Here is a 23889-nt window from a genome sequence, read left to right as displayed (position 1 = left end):
CCTCCATCCCTAATTATAAGGAAATTGACTTTTTTGGTTCATTCAATTATTGATGTATGTGGTTCATATTATGGACCACATACATCATTAATTAAATGAACAAAAAAATCAAATTTGCTTATAATTAAGGACGGAGGGAGTAACATTTAGGGATTTAGATTAGATATAAGGACCAAGTTTTCTCTTTTCGATGATTATTATTATTATTATTATTATTATTATTATTATTATTATTATTATTATTATTATTATTATTATTATTATTATTATTATTATTATTATTATTATTATTATTTCAAAATGAGTGTCGCTTTAGCCAAAAAAACTTGTTTCAAAATGAATGTCACTTTACATTTCCAATGCAATAATAACTTTTTCTTTTCAATTGTACCTTCCAATTAATACTCTGCACACTACTTCCAAAATATTACTTTTAAAACTAACCAATACTCCCTCCGTTTCAAAATGAGTGTCGTTTTAGCCAAAAAAAATTGTTTCGAAATGAATGTCGCTTTCATTTTCCAATGCAATAATAACTTTTTCTTTTCAATTGTACCCTTCAATTAATACTATGTTACACTACTTCCAAAGGATTATTTTTTCTTTAATGAAAAACAAACCAATAATTGATTAGGATAATTTGGTAAAATTGCTATAACATTTGACTACTTTATTCCATTCCTTAATTTGTGTGCAATTGGCTAAAGCGACACTCATTTTGAAACGGATGGAGTAGTTAATAAGGATAATTTGGTAAAATAACCATTCTCTTTCTTTTAATCATTGCATTTCTTAATATGTGTGTAAACACCTAAAACGACACTCATTTTGAAACGGAGGAAGTATGTTTTTATTGTAAGAGATTAAACTGAATTTAAAAGTTTTTGAGTATTTTTGGTCAAAAAAGAAAATGGTTAAATATGTTTTTGGTCCCTATAAAATTGCGACCTTCTAAGGTTAGTCCTTACTTAATTTTAATAGCTTTTTTAATCCCTACAAAAAAAATTTACTTATAATTTTAGTCCCTGCTAAAATAAATTTTGTTTAATTATCCTTAAACTTTTAAATTTTTTAACGATTCTTTTTATACAAGTTTAGAACACTATGAAATGTTCATTTACTAAAATCTATAATTTTTTAACATGAAATAAATTAAATATGAATTTTTTAAAACGACAAAAGTTTAAGATATAAGTAACAAAAATATGGACGTAGAAATCAAATTTTTGTGATATTTTTTTTGGAGGACCTTTTAATAACGTTCTTAACACGCTTGTAAAAAATTGTTGAAAAACTTAAGAGTTTAAGCATAAATTAAACAAATTTGGATTGAGCAAGGACTAATATTGAGTGCAGAAATTTTTTGTAGGGATTAAAAATGCTATTAAAATTAAGTAAGGACTAAACTTACAAGGTCGCAATTTTGTAGAGCCTAATTAACCGAAAAGAAAAATAGCAAATATCCTACTATGAAAAGGTCCCACCCAAGTCCCAATCCATTAAACTCAACGGCTCAATTCAGAAACAACGCCTCCTATAGTAATAAACAAACCAAACAAAAAAGAAAGAAGAGCGCGTGAATCATCAAAAACACGCTCACTCCAAGTTCTTCTTTCTTCTTTGCAGTTTCCCAATCGAACATTTGTTGACGCCATTTTCCAATTCTCTTTGTTCTTATTCTAATTCCTCCCTCTTCTCCGAGGACTTTTTTTATCGAATCTTTCTGCTTCTTCCAGGTACAACTTTCAATTTTTATTATTTTCCCCTTAATAAATTCCATCATATTCTATTCTTGTGTTGATTTTATACCCTCTTCTTGATTTTGCTTTTATCAACTTTATGATGCAACTTTTGTACCCCTTTTTTGTGTTTCTTTACTCTTACTGAATTAACGCTTTTATCTATTCTTTCTACCCTAGTTTATCTGTTTTGCCCTTTCCTTTTTAGTCAATATGGTTTCTTGTAGTATAGAAAAATTGATGCTTTTGTCATACGTTGATTCATATTTGGGTTGCTTTTGATTACTAACTGAATACATCTTGCTTCAATATTACAGGGAGTAAAAACCGGATTTACTTTGATCTGCATTTCACTCAATTCTGCAATAACAGAGACGACAATGTTCAATTCAAAGAATTCTCCTGTCAATGATGTTAAATCCTGGTCGAATCCGTTTGATTCTGATGATGAGGAAAAGGATAGCAGAAAGATGAGTTCGTCGAAGAAGACGTCTTCAGAACGAGCACTAGTTACCTTAGAAGTGAACACCAACCCGTTTGATGATGTTGATGACACTAAGAAAACTCCATCATCAACGTATGTTCATCGATCAGCAGACCGGAACAGGTATAAGAATAATTTCCGTGATTCTGGCGGAGTAGAGAATCAATCCGTGCAGGAGTTGGAGAATTATGCTGTTTACAAGGCTCAGGAGACTACCAAATCCGTTCACAATTGTTTGAAGATAGCAGAGAACATAAGAGAGGATGCTGCCAAGACATTGGTCACCCTTCATCACCAGGGTGAGCAAATTACTAGGAGTCACCATGTCGCCACTGACATTGATCGAGATTTAAGTCGGGTATAGTCTTCTTAATATACATTTGTTCAAGTGCTCCTATATAGTGCTTTCTTCATGTTGTTTTACCTTTGTGAAAAAATTTATCTTGCTCTTCATAGAACTTTTGTGATGAAACCCGTTCAAATTGATATTGTGGACTAAGAGTCAGTTTTGATAACTTCTCCACAAGCACTTATGAGAAAAGAAATATCAAAAGACTCTTGCAATCCTATGAGTATTTTAAAAAATAGTTTCTCTTATTAGTTGAAATTAGCTTTTGCATTTCTATAAACTTATTTTGTTAGAGAAGCTTCTACAAATTATAAGCAAACCCAAGCTGTGCCGAAAATTGACTAAATTTTGACTGTATTATTACCTGCTTCCAGGGAGAAAAGCTTTTGGGAAGCCTTGGAGGCCTCTTCTCCAAAACATGGAAACCAAAGAAGACACGTACAATAACAGGCCCTGTTATTTTTGGAGGTTAATATTTTCTCTCCATATGTTTTCTTTTCTAATTATTTTGTGCTGTATCATTATCATAGGCATAATGTGCTTCATGTTATGTAGATGATGCGGTCAGAAGAAAGGGAAACCACTTGGAACAGAGAGAGAAGTTGGGATTGACTTCTGCATCCGAAGGGCAGTCCCGGCTGCGAACTCCACCTCAGGAACCAACAGATGCACTTGCAAAAGTCGAGGTTCGTATCTACTCGGTGAAAGATTAAACTGTTATATAAGTAAAGCCTGCTGAACTTGACAAAGCTTTAGTTTCTTTCTGATATAAATCCGTTTAATCTTTGTTGGTTACTTTCCATTATACTACTATACTTTCAACTCTATTGATCAGATCACTAGTTTGAATCATCAGTTTTATTCACAACCATTAATAATATTGCAAACTCTTCATTTTCATTTGTGATTTTCTTGTTTACCTTGCACAATATTTAGTGTTAATATAGAATTCAGATGCTAAATAAAGTGTCCTGAAACAGTTTGAAAAAGGGAAGCAAGATGATGCACTGTCAAATTTAAGTGATCTATTGGGAGAGCTAAAAGACATGGCTGTTGACATGGGATCAGAAATTGAGAGGTTAGTCAATTGTATTCTATTTACTGTTTAATCTTAAACAAATAACAAAGTGATGGTCGATTTGGCATCTGTATCAACCTTTGAGAAAGACTTTACTTGTTCTATGGTTCTCATAATTTATTTTGGTAAATGTTGCAGGCATAACAAAGCCTTGAGTCATTTAGACGATGATGTGGATGAGTTGAATTTCCGAGTGAAAGGTGCTAATCAGCGTGCTCGTCGTCTAATGGGAAAATAAGACTGATTTTCAACTTTTAATCATTGTTTTTCCATACTGTAATGGATACATCATTTGGGTTAAAGACCATCTTTAGTTTACACTTACTGAATTTGCCATAGATTAAATTCACCTTTTGTGCAATGTCACTGCTCCATTCAAACTTCTTTATGTCTTGTAACAAATTGACCATAACAACTAACAAAAAACGACAGTGGAAAGAAAATCTCTTTATATAGAATTTTTAATGTATAACCATGATATTATAACCGTTCACAATAATGACCAACAAACCTGTAGTGATAAACCTAAGGTTTTGTTTGGGAGGAAAAGGCAAGAGATGACTTTGACGATAAAGGGACGGGGAATGGGAAGAGGAAGGGAGAGTAGTTTACTGCCTTGCAGAAATTTACTTTTCTTCATTGGGCTAAATTCCTCCAATAAGTGGGAACTGTAAATGCATCAAGGGAGGACTTTGGAGGATTTTGAATAAACTTACCAATCATTTTCCTTCCTTTATAATATTCTCTAAACAAAGAAGATATTACTCACAAGTATGAGTATATTATTCCATGCTTCTATCGAAAAACACTGTTCTACACAAGGCCGGGATTCTCCTCCCTTTCCCTTGTCCTCCCTTTTTGTCCTTGTTCCCATATAACGCCTAACTGTTCTGAAGGCATTTTAAGTTTTAACCAACAAAGTTAGATATTCCATACTAGGTATGATACTTGGAACGTGGAGTTAGACATTTAATGATTTTAGAGTATGTTTGAATCGGTGGAATGCGATGAAATTAAGGGGATGTAATTGAATGGATGTATCTTCCGTTGTATTGATCATTTAAAAAAAAAGAAGGACTGAATGCAAAAGGAAGGAGTGCATCCCATCCTGCCACTTACCCTTAATTTTATATCTAAGATTCGTATCCAAACATAGATGAAAGACCATATATTTGAAGATTGAGAGGTCATAAGAAAAGAAAACCATGAGTTTCAAGCTTGAAAACTCATGTAAATGAACCAAAATGGCAAAAATGCAATGAAAACAAGATATCGGACCAAATCGTTGCTTGAAATTAAATTAAGGGACCACTGGTGTAATTTTGCCATCTTTATATTATGAATGCAAAATTATTTATACTACTCATTGTGTTAAGTAATCGGCAGAATAAGTAGAGTATATATTCAGTAAAGGTGGTTGCATTTTTGCTGTGAAGAAAAAATATAGAGCTACTACGTAAAATTTCAATGAGTTTACAATTCCAAATTCCTAATACTTTACAAGATTCAAAAATCATTTCTTATTACAATTTACTGTTTCTAAAACAAGCTGGAGCATCAAGGTTAGGGTAAACAATAAATGCAATAGATAAAGGAGCTATGTATATTGAAGAATATACACTATTGAGTACTGGATCCAATTTAGGAATTTCTCCATCATCTGTTAACTTTAGTGGACTACCATTCAGCAACATGGTTTTGCTTTTAAGGGCATTATCTTTTGGTGTTAAGTGGTACTCCTCCCTGAATGTGACATCTGATAGCTTTGTTCCAACCCAAGAAAATGCCCTCTTGAGTTGATTTATGAATGAATTATCTATGTGGGTGTTGCTTTTTGCATCTTCATTTTCTCTATTACTCACATGCACACTGTCATGAACATTGAGTATGAACTTAGTCTGATTGCTTAAGTTGATTAGCAGTATTGTTACTCCATCCTGCAGGATGAAAGAAATTAAGAATGGTTATAGGAGGAATGCTCCAATGTGTTGAGGTAAATTCAATTTGCTAACTGTCAAAAGCTTTTGTGCACATACATGTAATGATGCTTATATGATAAAATTTGTATGTCAAATGGTAGTGTGCAGGGAGAAAAGTTAATTTTGTATCAGCTTAAGTTTTATAAATTTACATGTCAAATTAGCATACTTACTCTGCCTTTTGAACAATGGGCATAAGTTCGTAAAAATGGTGAAAAAACATCACTAGAAGCTGCAAGAACACCTTTCCCCATAAGCTTATGCCACAAAAGTGCACTGCTCAAAATCAAATCCAAAACATAGGATTAGATTTATTAAATAATTGCCCATACATATTATAGGGCCGGCCTAAGGGTAATGCCACCAAAGCCCTCGCTTTAGGCCCCCTAACAAAAAATTATTTTTCATTAGATTTTACAAGTAAAAATGCCTCATATTCTAATAAAAAAGACCATTTATATTCAACCTTGCTTTAAGCTCCACTTATTTTTAAAAATTATTAGGCCGACCCTTAAAATTCTTCAACAATTTAGAAAAACAGATATATATTACTGTTTTCTCCTTCATTTTACATTTTTTTTTTCAATTTACACTTGCCTGTAGTAGTCAGGATTGGGAGTGAAAGTGGTGACATTAAGAAGGCCATAGTTTCCTCCAATTAAGGTCTGCCTGCAATAGACCTTGGTGTTGTATCTGGATGCTAATCCAAGTTGATCTAAGTACCTACAATTAATTTAAATTTCAGAATTTCTAATTTCCTTTTTACAAAATAAAGCATAATCCTTAATTTAGCACAAAAAAATGAACACAAAATGGTGGAAGGAATTTCCAAACATTACCAAAAGCTATCCACAAATGTGTCAGAAACATCACGACCACCACTGTTGAATGCCCCGCCAGCTTCTCCAACCCAAGCAGCCGACCAAGGACCATGTGTTTGAATGGTTTCTGAAAGATTGCTAAAAATTGATTCTACCTTGCTTAAGTGCGCAGGATCTAGAATCTTATTTTCAAGATGCGCATCATTACCTAAACAAAAACAAATCATTTAAACCTGTAGGAATATTCTAACAAATATGTTAAATGTCCTCTATTAATGACTATAGCAGAAAGAACTATGTAAACCTGGTCCCAAATTATATACATGATGAGTGATCACATCGACAACGCCTGTGCCTGAAACCTCAAGAAGCTTATCAAACCATTCCTTTTGATAGAAACCTCCTGGTGCTATAAGTGATGGTTTGAACTTGGTGTTCTTGTATAGTGTGTTTAACTTTTGTTTAAGCTTGATCAAGTCTTTCCCGTACTGTGCAGCATCAACACTTGCACCGATGCCTTTACCACTCAATTCATTACCTATATGGCAGCATGCAAAGAATAAGTTTCCAATGAAATAGAGTTGACATAACATAACAAATAGTTTTTCTTGTGTTTTCTTACCAAACTCCCATGAATCAATTTCGTATTCTTTTGATATGGTGTAATTTATGAAATCATAAGCATTTGTAGGGTCCCAGTCTCCTCCCCAAACAGTGTGACTAATTTTGTGCCTCCCATGGAGTGCATTCAAGCCAAAAGTCATCATGGCCCTGCAAGTGATAAATTCTAAGTTCCAGCATAAAAGTGATTTTTCTGTAGTAGCAGTGAATGTATGTCCACTTGCATATATTGTTATAAGAATAAATAAGCATTTTAGTCCTCGAAATTGTAAGGCCACGAAATTGTCTCTCAAATTTATGAAACATCAAATTAGTCCCTTTAAATTAAATAACATTAATTAGTTTAGTCCTTCCATCAAAATCAATAAAACACCTGCTTATTGACTTTAATAGTCTCTTGCTGCATCAAGACAAACAGAGAACCTTTAAAATTGTGGTGCTAAATTTGGAAAAGTGACTAAATTGACTTTAAGCGGCTAAGTTGCTATTTCGCAAACTTAAAGGACTAAATTAATCAACCTTTACAATTTCAAGAACTAAAATGTTGATTTCCTCATTGTCATAATGTACTTCTAAACAGAAACAGTTTCATTTGGTTCTTACCAAGCTACAAAAAGTGATAGCAAGTGATATTTTTACTTTTCAGCAAATAAATCTTATGACTTTGTCACAGACTTGCAATACCCTCCTACATAAGAGAACCTAATTTAACTTTTCAAACTCTTACTTTGGCAAGAAGGAAAAAGAGGAGATAGTTGATGAAAAAGAACAAGAATCTAATGAATACAATTCTGACTCACCCTGTATTTTTGAAAAAATGATTCAGCTCATCCCACCTTTTCATGTGTAAGCATCCCATTGAAAATCCAAACAATCCACCTTTCATCTTTTGAAATTGTTGGCAAGGGGACTTCAAACTTCCTACCTCATACAGCACTCGGTCTTGCAATGAACCTCCAACTCTTATCCTCAAAGGCCTGAGAGCTATCAAGTAACCATTATTGAAAGAATAACATCAGACTTAAAATAAATATTCCAAGATTGATACTACTAGTAAAAATGCATTGCTGTTTTAGGAAATACATTGTTTCTTAGATCATATGGATATACATAATAATGTAAACATATATACCTTGTATTGCCTTTGCAAGGCTAGGATTAGACAAGTCCTGAAAAGCCAATCAACATTGAGTTATCATTAATACTGCTTCAAAGCTTTCGATAGTTCAAAATGAGAGAATGCAGGTGCAAGGGATATATACAGTATAGGGCCAGTACCTACCGGGGTCTAACACAAGTGATTGGTGCGCAGTGTATGTGAGTGACGTAAACTTCAAGAAGATAAATACGAGAACCTAAATACTAACCAAATTGAGAACAGATGAAGAGCCCCAGGGGCAATAATTGTAGTCACACTTATCTTGAGGCCACCAATCAATAGTAGCGCAAATGAAGTTATCATCATTTTCAGCAATTCCTTGAACTCCGTTCACTTCGATGGAACCATGTTCAATATCTTGAGTTGAAATCAAACGAAGAGAAACCAGGAAGAGAAACAAGGCAAGGTGGAATCCCATCAATTGGTAGTAGATCAATTACAAGAGCATCCAAGCCCAACTCAATTTATCCAATTTAATTTACTGCAATAAAAAAGATAAGATATATAAGAAAGTGAATGATAATACATGATTGCAAATTGCAAAAAGATCCTTTGAAGCTAAATATTTGCAGGCATATGTATCTTAGCTTTGACGCTACACAACATTGAGCATTAAACATAGGAAATGATCAAACTAAAGGTTGTTTAAAAAGCATAAACATAAGTTGCATTAACTTAGAGTTCAATTTTGATACATCATCAGTGTCAAATGTTTTACACTACCAACAAATCACAACCAATACATATTTCTGACTTTAATGGTAGTTATGCTAAAGTCAAATGTTTTTAATGATCCGAGGATCATCCATAATTGACGGTTTAAAAAATTTATACATGAATTTGATATGCCATAAAATACAATGGGAATCCTCAATGCTAAATCTTGAGCTATAAGTAAAACCACATGAAGAACACCCAGATGAAGAAAAAAAACAAGAAAACATAAAAACCAACCTCAATATTCCTCAATGCTACAACGGGTAAGAGGTATAAGGCGCCAAGCAAAAAAAAATATAGAGAAGTTTGTTTGCGTTGGAGTGACCCATTGGAAAGGTTTTACGATTGTGAAGCAACCACATTGAGAAGGAAAGGATCAAATTAAAGGACAATGTTGTTTGTTGTGATTGTGGTAGTTGAATGATTAAGATGGGATAAACCTGTCTCAGATAGGTTTGTTTCTTCACGTAGACAACAACAACAACTCACGTTGATTTGATTCAACTTAGGTTATTTTTCTTTCTTGCCTCCAAATTAACCTTTCAAATATTAGGTGTCCTTTTGCTAGGAGTAGTTGAACAATATACATCATTTTGTGAAAAAGTCTAAAATTACTCAAATAGCGGATCTTTCCAATCAAAACCAACTGTCTATTCTCTTTTGTATTTTTTTTTTCCTTTCATTAAACATTTATTTTTTTAATTAGATCCTTTCAAAAAAATTTTTTTAATTAGATGTAAATTATTATTTTTGGACGTAATAATAAAGTAACATTTGATTTAGATGTAATTTGATGAATATATACTCAAGATCTCATATAAACTTAGATTCGGCGGATTAAGTAGTTCAATTAATTTAAGTTAAAAGTTAAATGATTAGAGGTTTTGGTACAAATTCGGATGAAAATATCCAAAAAATTAATTTTTTAATCCATATATTATACATGATTTTTCCTAACAAAACAAATGCATTCGCTAAATTCATGGACTTAGGAGACACTACATTGTTATGCATGAGCATTTGAATTCTAGGTAGAAGGTTAACGACCTCTGGTGCTAGAAAGTCAAAAGTGTCAAATGTAAATGGTATAAAAGGAAGTTGCTTGTCAAAACATGTTTTCTTGTGTTTGACCACTTTGATTGGTTCAACTTTTAGAGCTGCAAGTCCTACCGCAAAAGCCTCGGGCCCTAATCCCACAAGTGTTGAAGCATCAATCAAGTTCACACATCCATGTTTAAATGTCGATCTTTTATCTAGTGGGTTAGTCAGGAAGTTCACGTCTCCTTCTTCATCGATACTCTCGCCGCCCGAATATATCAAAAAGGACATCCAAACATATTCATGTATATACTTAAAGTCAGGAAGCTTCTTACAATGAACGACTTGTTCCTCAAAAGAAAATCATGAGTGTTTGTTGCTTGCAAACACCCTAAAACTGTTTTCTGTCTCGTGGTCATGTCAAACTCAATTTCCATATCTAGAACACTTTTAGTAAAAAGGGCACTCGTCAAAACAGATAAATCCATCTAAAAACTTAAATAGAGTTTTATATTTATCGACATTTTTATTTTATTTTATAAATAATGTTATAATTAGGATCAATATAATATATTCTTTATTCTTTAACAATTCCATTATAATAGTTTTAACTCACTTGAGTTGAGTTTGGTCTAGTGTTATCCTTATTTATTAATTTTGTTACGTCTGCAGCAACTTAACCTAATTTTTTCCCGCTCATTTGCTTTATTAGGTTTGCAATTATTTAACCTAACAAATTTCATCTAAAAAAATGCATTGCACACCAATTTCATTCCTATTCGCTTGCCTTTTTTTTTTTGAAGAAAATATTTGCTGCCATATCAATGATCACGTATGATCCATCTATTTTATACTTTTTTTTGTCAAGAATTTTACACTTTTTTTTTTGGATTTTTTTTTAATTTCATGCCTTTTTTTTTACATCCTTATTTATTAATTTTGTTACGTCTGCAGCAACTTAACCTAATTTTTTCCCGCCCATTTGTTTTATTAGGTTTGCAATTATTTAACCTAACAAATTTCATCTAAAAAAATGCATTGCACACCAATTTCATTCCTATCCGGTTGTCTTTTTTTTTTAAGAAAATATATTCTACCATATCAATGGTCACGTATAATCCTTCTATTTTATATTTTTTTTTGGTCAAGAATTTTACACTTTTTTTTTTTTAATTTCATGCCTTTTTTTACATCCTTATTTATTAATTTTGTTACGTCTGCAACAACTTAACCTAATTTTTTCCCGCTCATTTGCTTTATTAGGTTTGCAATTATTTAACCTAACAAATTCCATCTAAAAAAATGCATTGCACACCAATTTCATTCCTATCCGCTTGCCTTTTTTTTTGAAGAAAATATTTGCTGCCATATCAATGATCACGTATGATCCTTCTATTTTATATTTTTTTTGTCAAGAATTTTACACTTTTTTTTTGGATTTTTTTTAATTTCATGCCTTTTTTTGACATTCTTATTTATTAATTTTGTTACGTCTGCAGCAACTTAACCTAATTTTTTTCCCGCTCATTTGCTGTATTAGGTTAGCAGTAATTTAACCTAACAAATTCCATCTAAAAAAATGCATCGAACCAATTTCATTCTTATCCTCTTGCCTTTTTTTTTTTGTACACTTATTTAATACTAAAAAAATGCATCGCACCAATTTCATTACTATCCTGTTGGCTATATCCTTATTCGTATGTCAATCCCTTTACGATAAACCTGTGCAGAGCACGGGTCAGTTGACTTCAAACCTCGAAGTTTGCTATTTCTTGAAATTTCATATTTGATTTTCGGTAGTGTCAATTTAGCTACTTAATTTAATATCTTAAGAAAACAATTTCACTTGAATCAGAATTTTTTTCCTTCTTTTTTTTTTTTTTTTTTTACAAAATCAAACCCTCGTGACACAATAACATTTTTTGTTTCCTCTAAAAAAAACAACATTTTTTGTTCAAAATAAAGAAAAAGCCACTACTGTGTAATAAGGCTAAGGCATACCTTACCCAAACATAACTTGCAAAAACAATTGATTGTTCGCAATTGAATCCGAACCCTAAATCAACACTAAGACGCGTGAATGGAGACGACGACGCTGCCGCATCTGCCTCATGAATTGATCATCCAAATCCTACTAAGGTCACCGGTGAAGTCTCTTGTACGTTTCAAATCCGTTTGTAAGTCTTGGTTTTCTCTTATCTCCAATGATTCCCACTTTGCTAATTCACATTTTCAACTTTCCGCCGCAACACACACCCGTAGAGTTTTGCTCATATCAACTTCAGCTTTTGAATCTATAGATTTAGAAGCATCGCTTCATGACGATTCTGCTTTTGCTTCACTAGATTTTGATTTTCTACCTATAGGTTCTTATTCAGATCTTGAAATTAAAGGTTCGTGTAGAGGGTTTATACTTTTGCACTGTTCTTTAAGCTTTTATATATGGAACCCATCCACTGCATTTCATAAAAAAATACCTTTGTCTCCTGTTGAGTGTGATTCAGATAAGGAATGTGAATATTTCTATGGTTTTGGGTATGACTCGTCAACAGATGATTATTTGGTGGTTTCAATGTCCGTTCATCTTCATACATGTCTCTTGGAGATTTTCTCATTGAGAACTAATACATGGAAACAAATTCAGGGTCCTCATTGCATGTATGCATCTGCTTCTGAACATGAGCCCAAAGCTGGGTTGTTCTTTAATGGGGCTATTCATTGGTTGGCTTTTCGTCTTGATTTGCTAAAGGATGTTATTGTTGCCTTTGATTTAATTGAAAGGAATTTTTTTTGTATGCCTGTGCCATATAAGCTTAAACATGAACCTTACGATTCTGGTTTGTGGGTATTTGGAGAATTTCTTGGTTTGTGGGCTCATCGTGGTGCAGCTGAAATATGGGTGATGAAAGTATACAAAGTGCATAAGTCTTGGACAAACACTCATGTTTTTCCTTTTGATGGCATTCAACACCCCTTTTCTCCTTTATGCTCTGCAAAAAAAGGTATTATTATTGGAACAGATGATCCTAACAGATTGGTGAAGTATAATCATGGAGGAAAGTTGTTAGAGTGTCGCTCCTATAACGAATCATATGGACCTGAAGTGGCCGTGTATACAGAGTCTCTGCTTTCACTTCCCGGTGACAATCAACAGGCTTAAGAAGATGACACAAACAAGAAGAAGAATGAGGTTGTGAAATATTCTCCTTCACCTTTTTCTTGATATTTATAATAATTTACTCTTGGGTGGCTGCGTATGTAGGGTAATATGTGTTCGATTGCATTTGTAACATGAGCCAACATGCCACATGAGCTGATCCAATATGCCATGAAATGTTTATTGGTTAACTATATGTAATATGCTTATTGGAAATATTGACAACTTTGTTTGTGTGATTCGCTGTTATTTATGCATGTGTATCTGGATTGAGTTCTGATGTTTGTTTTGGTCATTACTTGAACTTGTTTTATATGGTAAATTAGTACATGAGTTTATGCATGTTGGTCGAGATCAAAATCACAATTACACGTATTTGACTCAAACCGATTCATTAAAAATTGGATCGTAGCCACATATCTAACTGAAGAAAAAAGGTTATATTCTCTAGTTTCAATGAAAAACTAACTTTGGCTGTTGCCTTTTTTCTGTTTCAATCCAAAAAAATAACTAATTTCTAATTAACTATCTGTGCATAAACAATTTAATGAATTTTTAATATTTTAGATCATAATAAACATCAAAACTAAACCGCCTCATATTTCATGAACCTAAATAGTGCTGCAATTACAACTTAGAGTTTTCAAAGAAAGGGGTTTAAGAAAAAAGCAAATGCAGTTTGCAAGGGGATAAGCTTCTTAGGAGGATGTTAATTGTTAGACTGTTAGTCACAGGCATAACACAGAAGCTTTTTATTGGAGCTTGATTAGATTTGTGTTATATCTTTTTTTGAAGGGGAAATTTCTGTGGCCTCCCAATGACTAACATACTGTTTTTGCCATTGTCGTATCAAAAGTAGTTTCTTTTCCTTGCTGTTCAAATCCAACTGGTTCAAATTATGTGTACCTGGTTTGGTTGAAATTCTATTTCACAAATCACAATGTTTTTATAGATGTCCAAAAAGAGTATAGATTTGACTTTGACTTTACCTGTTTTTATTAAGCAAATAAACAGGCAGGTGGAAATATTATATTGTGTTCATGAAAAGATTTTAAAGCATTTTCCATCTAATAACTCAGAAATAAAAAAATTTAAAGTGCACTGTAGGCTTGCTTCTTAATACGTGTCACTGACAAAGTAAACAAATATTGAAGTAGCCTACCTTTTTTATACTCATGACTGGTTATTTGCTTAGTGGTTAATTATGAAAAAGACACGAGGGGAATATGTCATGTTTTACACAGGAAAATGCTTCAAAGAAAACAACATGGAGAGGTGACTATACTAAGTTATACAATGATATCAAAGCTTTAGTGAAACAAGTTATGTGGTTCGTGATAGCAGTGTGTTAGTCACTGCAGAGGTAGGAGTTGTGTCTTGTAAGCATCCATACTTAAGTATTTGCCTCTGTTAGCAGATTTCAATCCAATCTGCTATCATTCTGAATATGGTAGGGCGGATTTTCAACAGCTTCAAACTTAGTACTTGTATGTAGGTCAGAACTGTAAATTGATGCCAACTTAAGGCACTATAGTCTGTATATGCTTTTAAATCTCAATGAATGATAGCTTTGATTTTGGGAGCTGATTCAAGAACCTTCTTGTTTCTTGATTTAAAATGTGGTGGATTTCAAAAGCATTGTTTCTTTAGCAGCATTTCAATGTCATACAGATTCAGCATTTCATTAAGATGTTGATGGAGCTTAGTTTCATTTGACTTAGGACTTGTGAAGTATAAATATTTACATTGTACAGAACTAAATATGTCTTTCCCGTTGTCCAAAAGGAAGTTTTCCTCCTCTGCAGCGAGTGAATACTCATAACATGATCTCTGTTGATCCGGATTCTGTTTTTACGCTTCATTTTATTTTGAATAAATAAACCAAAGTTACTCGAGTTTTTTTGTCTTCTTTCTGAAGAATATTTGCATTCACCGCCATAAACCATTTATCTATCCTGTTCCGCAAAGCTTCTCAACTAATCACCATTCATAAAACTTATTTTATCAATACCACCATCACCTATGTGCCTTGCTTCAGTGATCAGTTACCAACACCTATGTGAACTGTAAAACGCGTCTCGTTACCATCTATGTTCTTTTTTCATTATCTAAAATAATCATTTTTCTAATTAAAAAACTTATGTGAATAATGGGCAAGGCAAGCCATTCAGGGAATCAATCAACTAAAGGAGTGTATAGAATTTCAATTTCTAAAAGAATGACGTGCAGTGGCAAATGATCAATAAAAAAAAAGAAAAGGAATTAAGTAACCAATATAATGATGCAGCTAACAAGTAATGATCAAGTGGAAGGGAACAAGACGCGAGAGAGCCCAGGGCTGAGAGTTTATCATCAGATGCATGTTAATTTTTTGAAGTTAGAGAATATCAGCAAATAGGAGTGGTTATTAAAAATGTTTTTTTCACATAAAACCCGTGATTGTTATTTTCCACGAAATATCATTTGCACCAATAAGCATTTCTCCTATAGAAAACCAAATTCAAAGAGTAAATAGCAAAGAATGCTTATTTGGAAAAAATCTGCTAGAAAAGTTACACAGAAATGGAAGATATAAATAGTGATAGCATAGCACAGTAAAATCATACAACCTGCAAATGACAAGAATATCCGTTATTTACTGCAGAAGTTATAGAGACAAAAACTGAGCACCTTTTCCATTTGCAAAGATATGAGATTACCAATAGCCGAGGCACCAATTTCTGCCACCCCTACAAACAAGCAAGCAAACAAACAAACAAAGTAATTGCACTGAATATAAACATTATGACAACATGCTGTATGAGTGCAATAGTTATGTTCATTCTCATAGTATCCAATTGGATACTATGAGAATGAAATGATCATAGCTATTGCAACTCATAGGGGATGTAAATTATATCAAGTAAGTAGATATGTCAAATCTGCATTCTTGTATGAGACGAAGTGAAGAGACATTGACTGAAAATATCTATGTGGAGCGGCCAAATGGTTGTGCGAAGAGACGAAGTGAGCACAAAATCTACAAGCTGCATAAGGCATTATGTAGACTAAAACAAACTCCAAGAACACGACTTAGCTGAATTGAGTCCTACTTTACTAGTGAAATCTTCCAAAAGATCGAGAGTGAGCTAATACCATTTCTAAAATGGAAAAAAGAATGAAAAACTCTCGATGTCATTATTGTCTATGTAGATGATCATATTTACACCGAAAATAATAAATACAAAACTTTCATTGTATATTAGTTATTCTTCTTTAATGTCATTATTCTTCAAATGAGATTCTTTCTTGGAATTGAAGTGCCGCAAGAAGATGATGAGATTTCCATCTATCAACTCGGATGACAGAGCAATTGAAGATCAATCATGTTAGAGAAGTTGTTTTCAATCATTTCAAAAATCATTTCAAATTGGTTCCTTTGGTGCATAATGTTCCTTTTGAGACTCTTAGTTCAGAGGATGTAGTCCATCTTGATAATCCGTTTACAGAGGAGGAGGTAAAAAGGGTAATTTGGGATTGTGAAAGCTTCAAAAGTCTGGGACCCGTTGGTGTTAATTTCGGCTTTATTAAGGACTTCTGAGAGGATCTTAAGGTTGATATTATGATGTTTATATCAGAATTCTATGTGAATAGCCAGTTGGTGAAGGATTTGAGTTGTACGTTTATTGCTCACATGCCTAAAGTGAATAGCCCTCAAAAGTTGTTCGACTTTCGTCTGATTTCCCTTGTAGGGTGTTTGTACAAGATCTTATTTAATGTTTTGGCGAACAAATTAAAGATGGTTATTGATAGTGTTATTTCTGAAGATCAGGCATCATTTGTTAGGGGAAAACAAATTCTAAAAAGGCATAGTCATTGCAAATGAGTTGGTAGACGATGCAAAAGAAAAAAAGGATCTATAACGTTTAAGGTAGATTTTGAGAAAGCCTATGACTTGATTGATTGGAGTTACGTAGATATGGTTATGTCAAAGATGGGATTTTCATGCAACTGGAGGAAATGAATCATGGAATGTGTTTGCACAACAACTGCTTCAGTTTTTGTTAATGGTAGTCCTACCGATGAGTTTCTGATCCGTAGAGGTTTGTGCTGAGGAGATCTTTTTTCCCCTTTCTTATTCCTGTTAGCGGTGGAAGGGTTGAGTGTGATGCTTAACTCGTCATCTGCAGCAACTCTTTATTTGGATTATGATGTTGGTGTGGAGTCATCCTATCACATTTCTCGTCTCCAATTTGTTGATGATACGCTAATTCTGAGAGAGAAAAGTTGGGGGTAATGTTAGAGCGAAAGGAAAATTTGATTCTCTTTCAAATCATATCAAGCTTGAAAGTTAATTTTCACAAAAGTTTGTTGGTTGGAGTTAATGTGTCAGAGTCTTGGTTGGTGAAAGCGGAAATGGTTTTAAATTGAAAAATCAAACATATCCCTTTTGTGTATATTAGTCTTCCTATCGGGGGAAACCCACGTCGGCTATCTTTTTGGCAACCAGTGATTGATAACATTTGTAAAAAATTATCTAGTTGGAAGTTTAAGAACTTATATATGGATGGTCGTCTTATGCTTATCAAATATGTTTTGTCTTCGCTTCTGGTTAATTTTATTTCCTTCTTCAAGGCTCCAACATGTATTATTTCTATTATTGAATCCCTTTTTAAATCTTTTTTTATAGGGAGGGGGTGATGAGACTCGCAAAATTCATTGGATACATGGGGAACATGTGTGTTTGGATAGGGAGTCAGGAGGTTTACGAGTTAATAGAATTAATGAATTTAATTTAGCCGTGTTAGGGAAATGATGTTGGCGATTATATGATGATCAAGGAGGGCTGTGGCTTATGGTAATGTCGACAAAATATGGGGTTGGAGGCAGTCAAGTTAGAAGAGGGGGTAGCAAGTCGTCTGTGTGGTGGAAGGATATTTGTGACATTGTTGATGGGGTAGGAGGTGGTAGTTCTTGTTGGTTTTTGGAGGGTGTGAAGCGAAGAGTCGGTGGCAAGAGTACATTTTTCTAGAGCGACCCTTGGATATAGGGTGTAAGTTTGTGGTCGATATTTAGACGTCTGTTTAAGTTATATGTTGATTCTAGTGTTTTAATAACCGATATGTAGCAATTAGATTAGAGGTTGATGGGCAAGGGTGGATATGGAAAAAGTGATTGTTTGTGTGGGAGGAGGATTAGTTGAGGGAGTGTAGTTTGATGTTGGATAACATTTTTCTATAGGAAAATTTAATTGACAAATAGATTTGAATCATGATCCCTTTTATGGTTATTCTATCAAAGGGGGTAATAATATTCTTACTCAAGGCGATCATCGTGTCACGGATGTACACTCAGACATCATTTGAAATAAATCACTATCTCTCAAAGTCTCTTTATTTGCATGGAAACTCATTAACAATAATATACCTACAAAGGATAATTTGGTTTACCGATGAGTGGTTCCAACAAGTTATATGTTGTGTTCGGGAGACCACAACCAAGAGGAAACAATTAATCATCTTTTTTTTTTGGAGTGTGACTTTTACAACAACCTTTGGCATTTAGTTCTTCGTTGGTTAGGAATCTACGATGTTCAATCTGGTCATGTTAGTGCTCACACGCTTCAGTTTGGCGACACTTATGTCTCCATGAAGGAAATTCGTGCTTATATTCAAGTGATTTGGTTGGCTTGCATTCGGCTCGTTTGGAAAGAACGAAATGCAAGAATCTTTAACAGCAAACAAATTTGGAGCAACTTTTCGAGCTTGTCAAACTTGATTCTTGGAAGTGGCTAAAGGCACACAAACCAGCTCAATTCGTTGATTTCCATTCGCGGTGGACAAATCCTTCTCTTTGTATCGGTCTCAACACTATGTAATGGTGGTTTTGTCATCTTTTCTGCTTTGTTTTGAAACTTGTTACTTTGTATTCATTTGTTTTCCTTTTAAGACATATTTTATACTTGAAAGGACTTTATTAATCTAATTATCTTTTGGCCTTTTCGATTTTTTTATTTTTATTTTCAATCAACATAATTCTATTCTTTTGCTTGTGTAAATAATGAACTATGGGAAAATGTGTACCCACAAGTAGCAGTGGGAATATGTTATAAGGGTCTACAGTTTTTTTTTCTTTTTTTTTTTAATATAGAGTGCTAACATTTTCAAAAAAAAATTTATTTGGCTAAAAATGTAAAGACTACAACAACAACAACCAAACCTTATCCCACTAAGTGGGGTCGGCTACATGGATCAAATGACGCCATAGTGTTCTATCAAAAACCATATGTAAAGACTACAGAGTCATAAAAATATTTTTCAATACTTAGGCTATGTTTGGCATGACTTTATTTTAGCTTCTTTACTCTATAAAAGTAGAAGTTAGACCAAAAGAAAAGGTGTAACAAAATAGAGTAGCTTATATATATATATATATATATATATATATATATATATATATATATATATATATATATATATAAACAAAATGTAATTATAAGCGGTTTGTAAAAAACAATTTCGTGTATTAAAAAAACCTATTTAAGTAAATAATTTTGTCTGAAATATGTATGTTCATTACTAGACTAGATTATCATTGGTGTATTAATGCATTCAATGTTGATTTTTCACATTTTAAGATAAAATGGTAAATAGTATTTTTGTTTTTAAAATCAAAATGATATTCATTCATTCAAATCGATAGAAACATCAGATATAACTTCATCAATATCATCAGATTACACATGTTTCCGGACCTGCAACGTTGACGTTCAAATCATATTGACTGATGTTGATCTTTCAATAGGTACCAAATTAGTATTAATAAGTGATATATTTGAAAAAGATAAAATGGTAGTAGTAATAAATGCATATAAAAATTTGTAAAATAGTTTTTCTTTTCTTTCAATATTTTGTAGAGGAATCTATATTAGATAATTCTTTGTTTTGTTTTATAAATAAACTAGTTACAAACCCGTGCTTCGCACGGGTTCAATAACGTATTCGATAAAAAATTTCTTCGAAAGAAGAGATGTTAAAACAACGGAACATTGTGATTGATCATAAAATATGTATGGGCTGGTTAAGAGAGCATATAATCAGTTTATGAGATTAGGAATTGACATAATATTTAGGATGAAAACAATTGGAACCAATAAAGGAACCAATGATGTTTGAATTATGGTTACATATTATCCAAAATTATAAAAAAGAGTGTTGTTGTTATAGAGTTACCAAAAAAGGATTGATGCCCATATTTACATTAGATGAAATCAAGCAAAGAAGTAGCATCAGTGAGTGAAGATAATCTAGTCCAGGATTAGAGTTAAGGTGATCTGTTGAAAGTGCGGATCATGAACACCAAATCTTTATTTGTGAACGACTTGAACGTGCATATTTTTAGGTGGCTTCTCTAGATCAAAAATTAGCTCATCACCTACTTCTAACATATGTTCTCGGAAAAAGTTGAACCATTGGCCGCCTAAGTATTTTTCGTAACTTGCTCTCTTTGCCGCTATCAAGCGACACTTATACCTTTTTTGAGCTTGTTTGTCGATGAGTGTGATTGTTTTCCGTGTTCCTTTTAGAAATGTCCTTGATATCTCATTTGGGAAGTGCTAGGTACAAAAAAAATTGCAGTGTTAATTAGATGTTATATATATATAAGTACATTTCTAAAACATTTACCAAAGCATTATAAAGATTTGCTGTAGAAAAAGAGCATGTTCTATTTTGTTCAAGAGATTAGGAAAACAACATTATAATTAACATGATACTAATTAGAACCAATGAAGGAACCAACAATGTGCAGATTAACGTTACATAATAGTTAGGTTTATAAAAGAGACTGCAAGTGTCAAAGTCAAGATAGTTTACGATTACAGTCCAAAGCGATACATCAAAATAGTAGAAGTTCAAATAGTTCAGCAGCAAAGATCTGGCGGAGTCTACGGTAGGAGAGGGCAATAGGTCCCCTACCGTAGGAGATCATATCAAAGCCTTTTTTTTTTTGGTACAATTTTTTTTTTTTTACAACTAAATTGACCTGTGTTTCTAGGTGGTTGGCACAATAGATATTAGTGTTGCATTTTTTTTAGAAATGATTCATCATCCACTCACTATTATAAGCAAAAATCTACATAAAAATTTACATTTTAAATTTATTTATTAAATGATGTACGAGGTTTATAATACAGACTACATACATCATTTAATTAGAGGTGTCAATAGAGCCCCAAATTTCAAAGTCCACTTAAAAAAGCCCCCACCAAGCCCACTAAATTAAAGCCCCCTAATTGAAAAGAATTATTTGGGGCCAAGCCCACTATAAAATCTATTTATTTGTGGGCCTAATAAAACCCCATATTATAATTTTTTTTCTTAACAGTTTATTTATGCAAAATAGCTTATTCGAAATAGTTTATTTATGCAAAACAACTTATTAGAATGACTTTTTAAAAACCGCTTATTCAAAACAACTTATTTATGCCAAACAGCTTATTTCGATCTCATTTTAAAAAACAACTTATTCAAAACAGCTTATTTATGCAAAACAGCTTATTCGAAACAACTTATTTATACAAAACAACTTATTTGTGCAAAACAGCTTATTCAAAACAACTTATTTATACAAACAGCTTATTCCGATTTAATTTTAAAAAACAACTTATTCAAAACAGCTTATTTATGCAAAACAGCTTATTCGAAACAACTTATTTTTACAAAACAGCTTATTTGTGCAAAACAGCTTATTCAAAACAACTTATTTATACAAAACAGCTTATTTCGATTTTATTTTAAAAAACAACTTTATTCAAAACAACTTATTTATGCAAAACAACATATTTATGCAAAACAACTTATTCAAAACAACTTATTTATGCAAAACAACTTATTCGAAACAACTTATTTATACAAAATAGCTTATTTGTGCAAATCAGCTTATTCAAAACAACTTATTTATACAAAACAGCTTATTTGTGCAAAACAACTTATTCAAAACAGCTTATTTATACAAAACAGCTTATTCCGATTTCATTTTAAAAAACAACTTATTCAAAACAACTTATTTATGCAAAACAGCTTATTCGAAACAACTTATTTATCCAAAACAGCTTATTTATGCAAAACAACTTATTCAAAACAACTTATTTATACAAAACAGCTTATTCCGATTTCATTTTAAAAAACAACTTATTCAAAACAACTTATTTATGCAAAACAGCTTATTCGAAACAACTTATTTATACAAAACAGCTTATTTGTGCAAAACAGCTTATTCAAAACAACTTATATATACAAAACAACTTATTCCGATTTCATTTTAAAAAACAACTTATTAAAAACAACTTATTTATGCAAAACAACATATTTATGCAAAACAACTTATTCAAAACAGCTTATTAATGCATAAATAAGTTGTCTTGAATAAGTTGTTTTGCACAAATAAGCTGTTTTGTATAAATAAGTTGTTTTGAATAAGCTGTTTTGCATAAATAAGTTGTTTTGAATAAGTTGTTTTTTAATATGAAATCGGAATAAGTTGTTTTGTATAAATAAGTTGTTTTGAATAAGTTGTTTTGCACAAATAAGCTGTTTTGTATAAATAAGTTGTTTTGAATAAGTTGTTTTGCACAAATAAGCTGTTTTGCATAAATAAGTTGTTTTGAATAAGTTGTTTTTTAAAATGAAATCGGAATAAGTTGGTTTGTATAAATAAGCTGTTTTGAATAAGTTGTTTTGCACAAATAAGCTGTTTTGTATAAATAAGTTGTTTTGAATAAGCTGATTTGCACAAATAAGCTATTTTGTATAAATAAGTTGTTTCGAATAAGCTGTTTTGCATAAATAAGTTGTTTTGAATAAGTTGTTTTGCATAAATATGTTGTTTTGCATAAATAAGCTGTTTTGAATAAGTTGTTTTGCATAAATATGTTGTTTTGCATAAATAAGTTGTTTTTTAAAATGAAATCGAAATAAGCTGTTTTGTATATATAAGTTGTTTTGAATAAGCTGTTTTGCACAAATAAGCTGTTTTGTATAAATAAGTTGTTTCGAATAAGCTGTTTTGCATAAATAAGCTGTTTTGAATAAGTTGTTTTTTAAAATGAAATCGAAATAAGCTGTTTTGTATAAATAAGCTGTTTTGAATAAGTTGTTTTGCATAAATATGTTGTTTTGCATAAATAAGTTGTTTTCAATAAGTTGTTTTTTAAAATAAAATCGAAATAAGCTGTTTTGTATAAATAAGTTGTTTTGAATAAGCTGTTTTGCACAAATAAGCTGTTTTGTAAAAATAAGTTGTTTCGAATAAGCTGTTTTGCATAAATAAGCTGTTTTGAATAAGTTGTTTTTTAAAATGAAATCGGAATAAGCTGTTTGTATAAATAAGTTGTTTTGAATAAGTTGTTTTGCACAAATAAGTTGTTTTGTATAAATAAGTTGTTTCGAATAAGCTGTTTTGCATAAATAAGCTGTTTTGAATAAGTTGTTTTTTAAAATGAGATCGAAATAAGCTGTTTGGCATAAATAAGTTGTTTTGAATAAGCGGTTTTTAAAAAGTCATTCTAATAAGTTGTTTTGCATAAATAAACTATTTCGAATAAGCTATTTTGCATAAATAAACTGTTAAGAAAAAAAATTATAATATGAGGTTTTATTAGGCCCACAAATAAATAGATTTTATAGTGGGCTTGGCCCCAAATAATTCTTTTCAATTAGGGGGCTTTAATTTAGTGGGCTTGGTGGGGGCTTTTTTAAGTGGACTTTGA

The 23889-nt window shown here is 32.1% G+C and overlaps 3 protein-coding genes across 3 annotated transcripts; 2 read left to right on the top strand and 1 right to left on the bottom strand.

Moving 5' to 3' along the window:
- The first annotated feature begins 1564 nt into the window (after nt 1-1564).
- SNAP29 (synaptosomal-associated protein SNAP25-like 29) lies at nt 1565-4011 on the top strand. Its single transcript, XM_085731394.1, has 6 exons — nt 1565-1736; nt 2057-2581; nt 2947-3040; nt 3128-3258; nt 3553-3650; nt 3789-4011. The coding sequence occupies exons 2-6, from the start codon at nt 2120-2122 to the stop codon at nt 3886-3888; spliced, it is 885 nt and encodes a 294-aa protein (XP_085587520.1). The 5' UTR covers nt 1565-1736; nt 2057-2119; the 3' UTR covers nt 3889-4011.
- A 1061-nt stretch (nt 4012-5072) lies between these two features.
- GUS2 (glucuronidase 2) lies at nt 5073-9301 on the bottom strand. Its single transcript, XM_085731392.1, has 10 exons — nt 9185-9301; nt 8439-8711; nt 8204-8240; nt 7872-8055; nt 7073-7221; nt 6755-6988; nt 6469-6658; nt 6227-6352; nt 5803-5905; nt 5073-5587 (listed from the first exon to the last, which is right to left on the bottom strand). Exons 2-10 carry the CDS (start codon nt 8646-8648, stop codon nt 5174-5176), a joined length of 1647 nt encoding a protein of 548 aa, XP_085587518.1. The 5' UTR covers nt 8649-8711; nt 9185-9301; the 3' UTR covers nt 5073-5173.
- A 2631-nt stretch (nt 9302-11932) lies between these two features.
- Nucleotides 11933-13422, top strand: LOC146901960 (F-box/kelch-repeat protein At3g23880-like). The gene has a single exon (XM_085731393.1). It carries the CDS (start codon nt 12066-12068, stop codon nt 13143-13145), a length of 1080 nt encoding a protein of 359 aa, XP_085587519.1. The 5' UTR covers nt 11933-12065; the 3' UTR covers nt 13146-13422.
- Nucleotides 13423-23889: the final 10467 nt, after the last annotated feature.

This window comes from Medicago sativa, chromosome 8, assembly GCF_051527215.1.
Source record: "Medicago sativa cultivar Bolivia chromosome 8, Bolivia_mono, whole genome shotgun sequence".
NCBI lineage: Eukaryota > Viridiplantae > Streptophyta > Magnoliopsida > Fabales > Fabaceae > Medicago > Medicago sativa.
This window is presented reverse-complemented; position numbering and strand designations above follow the sequence as displayed.